At 47.3% G+C, this 5,967-nt stretch overlaps 1 protein-coding gene across 2 annotated transcripts in view; it reads left to right on the top strand.

Moving 5' to 3' along the window:
- The first annotated feature begins 673 nt into the window (after window positions 1-673).
- The window catches only part of Rdh11 (retinol dehydrogenase 11), a 16,226-nt gene continuing 10,932 nt past the window's right edge, over window positions 674-5,967 (top strand). The window contains exons 1-3 of one of the 2 annotated variants that reach the window (XM_070031500.1): window positions 674-968; window positions 3,654-3,772; window positions 4,025-4,180. In XM_070031500.1, the coding sequence (XP_069887601.1) occupies window positions 895-968; window positions 3,654-3,772; window positions 4,025-4,180 (349 nt within the window). In that variant the 5' untranslated portion in view covers window positions 674-894. Of the gene's footprint in view, window positions 969-1,707; window positions 2,142-3,653; window positions 3,773-4,024; window positions 4,181-5,967 lie in introns of those variants that run through there. The other variant, XM_070031509.1, reaches the window with a different exon arrangement.

The raw sequence follows: 5,967 nt of genomic DNA on the forward strand, positions 1-5,967 counted from the left end.
CACTGTCCTGAGCATTTTTGCTCAAGACTAACACTCTACTACATTGAACCACTTTGAGCCATTTACAGTTTTTCGATGGTTAATTGGAAATTAAGGTCTCCCGTTCCACCCAGGCTAGCTTTGAACTACAATCCTCAAATCTCAGCCTCCTGAATAGCTGGGATTATATGCATGAGCCATTAGCACCAGACAAATATCTTTTATAAATTAGCCAAAATCAACTGTGCCAAACTGAGAGATTCATTGCTGCCTTAGAAGTCAATACAGATAAACCCAAGTCATCAGGAATACTGTATTTTATTATCAAGTAACAAACTCTGGGGGCCATTATGCTAGTTACCATCACACTTCAAAATAGACACAAGGAGGGGATTTTGCTGGGGAATATCTTCCAGGCCCAATAGTTGTTTTACTTCCATGGGATAAAGGGATCTTCAAGGAGGAAGGGTTCCACTCTTCCCCACCTCACCAACTGTCAAAGACTTTCAACCGCTCTTCTTCCATGTAATTGGTCCCAGAATACTTTCCAACAATCAACTGCCAACAGAACCAATCACATCATTTGCTCGCTAGGATTGCAGTGGACTTAGACCCGTGGGGTTAGGGACCTGGGTAGATTTCGTCTGAGCCTCGAGAGTGCTGGTTGTCGGATCCCGCGCGCCCTAGGCCCGGGTAGGCTGGAGGCTGGTGTGCCAACAGTAGCGACCAGGGCCGCACAGCGGCGCCTCCCGACTGTAGCCCCGCCCGCGGGTGGCTCCAAGCCCTGGACTACACTTCCCAGAAGGCTGTGCTCCGGGGGCGGTGGCCCGGGACCAGAGCGGGGCTAGCAAGAGAAGCCATAGTCTTGCCGGCAGCACGGAAGGGGCCATTCATCCCGGGCTCGGTCCTGCAGAGATGGTCGGCCTCCTGCTCCTGCTCCCGCTGCTCCTGCTGCCCTTTGTCCTGTATGTGGCTGCGCCCCAGATCAGGTGTGTGTCCGCGGGAGGTGCTCAGCCTTTGCGGCGGGAGGGGGTGAGGAGAGCGGGAATGCTCCGGCGGGCGGGGGGAAGGGCTTCCCCCCCCTCCGACGGCGGAGACCTGGGGTGCGGGCGAGGTCCGTGTGTCCCGGGGTTGGGGCAGGCGAGACCCGGGGTCCCAGGCCGTCGGGAAAAGGCTCGGGGCTCTGAGCATCCCACTTGGCTTCTCCGGGCCCCTCGCCACCCCTCCACACCCCTTCCCTCAGCACCGCCCGCTGTCGACTCCAGGGAGCCCCCAGGGCACGGTACTCCGGACGCTGGGGTTTACGGCTTTGGACGGGTTTCAGACCCTAGAATAGGATGCGTCCCCCTCCTACCCCCCCCCCACTCCCACCCTTGCCCCCAGCTGGCGAGGTACAAAGGAGACGTCTCCTTTGGATGTGATTGTGAGACCCCCCACCCCCTGCTCGTCGCTGCGGGGACGCAGGGTGGCGGGTTGGGATGGATCTTGTGTTCAATGCTGAAGGGCTGAGAGGGGAGGACGGAAGAGGACAGGGTGGAGTCTCTAGGCTTGGTCCGACTCGGGCCGAAAGCTGGCCTGAGGGCCCGGAGAATTAGCAGCCTGCTGATTGGCTCTGGGTCAATCACCAGTAGTGACGAAGAGCCAACCAGTAACTGAAGAGACCCACTCCTGGCACGAGGTTATGGCTCCTGACGCGGTGCCCGCTCTCGCTCGCTTATCTCTTACTGTAGTTAGACTGATCCGTCTAGGCTAACCTGCCTTCCCCTTCCTCCTTTCCTTCCTTGTAATCTATCCTCCCTCCAGTGGTGACTCTACCCGTTGTATTTTTCCCCCCTCCCCTTTGAATACCCTCTGCTCCCAGTGCTAGGCGCACGTGGGTGTCATACTCAGAAACATAGGCTTTCTATCCCTTTTCACCACGAGGTCCTCTTAATGTAGGAAAGTGGAACCAGAAGTGGAAAGAGTCTAGTGAGATATGAGAAAGATTATATTATTCCTTAGGATGTTCTCTCAAACCTAGCTATCTTACTGGAGCCAGGCATGAGCTGGTTTTCGTGGTTGGTTATCTTTCACCTCTGCTAATTAAGGAGAAGGGAAAAGTACAGGTTCCTAACATTTGTCCTTCCTGGAGCTGCAACTGAAGGGAGGTGGAAGGTTGTGAGGTAAGGGGTCTTTGTCCTTGTCCTTCCTCTGAGCAGGAAGGGTCAGGTTGGTCAACACCATCGGTTGGTTTGCCTGAGCACAGGCTTCAGTGGCTTCAGGCTTCAGTGTGTACTTTGAAATTCCCATTTCCGAGAAAGGCTGTAATTCTCTTGAGAAACGTATCTTTCAGTCAACAAACTGTTTTAGACCAAGGGTTGTAGGGAAAAGAAGAACTGCTCATCCATGTATGTGCATTTGTTCGTTTGGAAAGGCAATAGAATATAGTGCTTAGGAACCAGGACTAATTAGGCAAATCAGTTTTTGAATAATTTCTTTACTTTGTCCTTAACTCTTTTTGTTGTGGTTATTGTTGTTGCTTGGTTGTTTTTGTGGCCCTAGTGATCAAATTCAAGGCCTCTGAGCTCCATCCCAGCCTCCTGCCTTATTTGTAAAGGTATTGATGTGAGTGTGGTGGTATTCTGCTTGTTAGTTTTTACGCCTGTCCTGGAGCTTGAACTCAGGGCCTGGTACTGTCCCTGAGATGCTGAGGTTTTGTTGTTGTTGTTATTGTTGTTTATTTTTTGTAGTTTGTTGGAGATGAGACTTCAAACTGCTATCCTCATATCCTGAGTAGCTATGATTACAGGCATAAGCCACTGGCACCCACCTGTGTTTTTGTTTTTATTGTTTTGTCCCAGATTCACAGGCTTTCTAATGTGAGCTCTTCAGATTGGATTCACCATTTTAAGACCATTGCATTCTAGGTATTAGTAGATGGGACAAGTAGACACAAGTTCTTTCCTCCTCTACACCGAATCTTGTGATTTCCTAATCCAAAAAATGCCTGAGAGCTCAAAGAGGTGCCTGGCACCTCAAATACTCAACTAGTTCTTGTGCTGTAGGCAGTTCCTCTAAGTTTTGCTCTGTATTAGAGCCACTTTTGTCCTTATCAAGAAGAAAAATTTGTTTTGTCTTGTTTGAGGCAACATCTTATTATGCAGTCTAAGCTAGCCTCAAACTTTTATTTTTCTTGTGCCAGTACTAGGACTTGAACTCAGGGCCTGGGTGCTGTCCCTCACCTTTTTTGGCTCAAGGCTAGCCCTCTATGGACTTTCCTCCTGAGGCTGGCTTTGAAATTTGATCCTCAGAGCTCAGCCTCCCGAGTAGCTAGGATTATAGGTCTGAGCCACCTGTGTTCAGCTCCTGAGCTGCTTTTTGCTTAAAGCTGGTGCTCTACTACTCGAGCTCCATCTCCAGTGTTTTAGTGGTTAGAGGTAAGAGTCTCATGGACTTTCCTGCATGGCCTGGTTTCAGACCATGAGCCTCAAATCTCAGCCTTCTAAGTAGTTAGGATTACAGGAATGAGCCATTGGTGCTGGGCAAACTTCAAACTCTTGGTCTTTCTATCTTATGCTCCCTGGTGCTGAGATTACAGGTGTGCACCACTGGCTTAAAGGGCAGAGAACTTGTTTTCTTCTTTCCTCCCAATTATCCTTAAACCTATAGTACCTATGTGCTCTCCTTGTCTGCAGGAGGATGCTGACCTCTGGGGTATGTACATCTACTGTCCAGCTTCCAGGGAAGGTAGCTATAGTCACCGGGGCAAACACGGGCATCGGGAAGGAGACAGCCAAAGAACTGGCTCAAAGAGGCAAGTTTATCTACTCCCAAACCCCTCCTGCTACTGCTGTTTTTACCTCTCATGGTGATAGCCATTTGCTTCTTCCCAGTTTCAGAATGCAGGAACATTCCATGCACTCCACTGAATGTACTACTATGAATTTGCTATAATGCTCCATATATTGGGCACTTAACAAATATTATTGATCACAACACTCAACATCTGTGAGGTTTCTAACAGTCAGAAACAAAGCTGACAGTTTGTCTTTCACATGTTTGATAGGAGCTCGAGTATATCTAGCTTGCCGGGATGTGCAAAAGGGAGAATTGGTGGCTAAGGAGATCAAAGGCTTGACCGGGAACCAGCAGGTGTTGGTGCGGAAACTGGACTTGGCTGATACTAAGTCTATTCGAGCCTTTGCCAAGGACTTCTTAGCAGGTAAGTGTAGAACCAGCCACTATATTATGGGTATCATGGTCAAAATGACAGGCTTAGCTTTTAGCTTTTTTTTTTTTGCCACCCCTGGGGCTTGACCTCAGGGCCTGGGCACTGTCCCTGAGCTTCTTTTGCTCAAGACTAGAACTCTAACAATTGAGCCACAGCTGTACTTCTGGCTTTGTCTGTTTATGTGAGGAATTGAACCCAGGGCTTCATGCATGCTAGACAAGCACTTTACCACTAAGCCACATTCCAGGCTTAGATTTTAACATATAGAAATACTGGACAAATAGCCAAAAAGATTTACAGTAGAAGAGCTATAATAACAAAGACAGCATGGTACTGGCACAAAAACAGACCCGAAGACCAATGGAACAGAATAGAAGATCCAGAAATAAATCCACAGGCCTACAGCCAGCTGATATTCGACAAAGGAGCCAAAGACATACAATGGAAGAAACACAGCCTCTTCAACCGCTGGTGCTGGGAAAACTGGGCAGCCACATGCAGAAAACTAAAAGTGGACCCCAGCCTATCACCATGCACCAACATCAACTCAAAATGGATTAAAGACCTTAACATTAAACCTGAATCTCTGAAACTACTGCAGGACAGAGTAGGAGAGACACTTGAACTAATAGGCACAGGAAGGAACTTCCTGAACAGAGTCCCAGGGTCACAACAAATTGGAGAGAGACTCGACAAATGGGACTACCTTAAAATAAAAAGCTTCTGCACAGATAAAGCTATCGCAACCAAGCTAGAAAGACAACCAACTAATTGGGAAAAAATATTTACCAGCAATATATCAGACAAGGGGTTAACATCCTGTATATACAGGGAACTCAAGAAACTAATCCCTCCCAAACCCAACAAACCAATTACTAAATGGGCAAGGGAACTAAAGAGGGACTTCTCAAATGAAGAAATAAAAATGGCAAAGAAACACATGAGGAAATGTTCATCATCCCTGGTGGTGAAGGAAATGCAAATAAAGACAACCCTGAGATACCACCTTACCCCAGTCAGAATGTCCCACATCCACAAATCAGCCAACGACAAATGCTGGAGGGGATGTGGAGAACGAGGAACGCTATTACACTGCTGGTGGGAATGTACACTCATACAACCACTTTGGAAAGCAGTCTGGAGGGTCCTTAGAAAGCTAAAGATTGACCTCCCTTACGACCCAGTCATACACCACTTCTAGGCATCTACCCTGAACAACAGGAACCAATATACAAAGACACATGCACCTCCATGTTTATTGCAGCACTGTTCGCAATAGCTAGGATATGGAAACAACCTAGATGCCCCACCACAGATGAATGGATCCAAAAATTGTGGTATCTATACACAATGGAATATTATGCAGCCATTAGAAATGACAAAATAATGGCATTTGCAGGGAAATGGATGGAGCTAGAAGGAATCATGTTGAGCGAGGTAAGCCAAGAACGAAGAGACAAACAGTACATGGTCTCCCTGATAAGTGGATGATGAATCCAAAAAGTTAGGTGATATGACAAAACTAACAGGACTTAAGAAACAAAGAACTCCCACTCATCTGGTTGAACCACTACTAAATATCCCCATGCTGCTGATCACATATATGGTATATAACATATGAGCACCGTTATATATTACAGACTGTGATAGACAATTTGCTCCAGGAAAGTTAGAATGAACTTGTGACTTTAAATGAGCATCATTATTCCACAATACTGTGAATTTCCGGAAATTAAGTAATCACTTAATCACGATCAAAAAAAAAAAAAAAAAAAAGA

The sequence above is a fragment of the Dipodomys merriami genome, unplaced genomic scaffold (genome assembly GCF_024711535.1).
Source record: "Dipodomys merriami isolate MVZ:Mamm:240054 unplaced genomic scaffold, mDipMer1.0.p SCAF_1, whole genome shotgun sequence".
Classification (NCBI taxonomy): Eukaryota; Metazoa; Chordata; class Mammalia; order Rodentia; family Heteromyidae; genus Dipodomys; species Dipodomys merriami.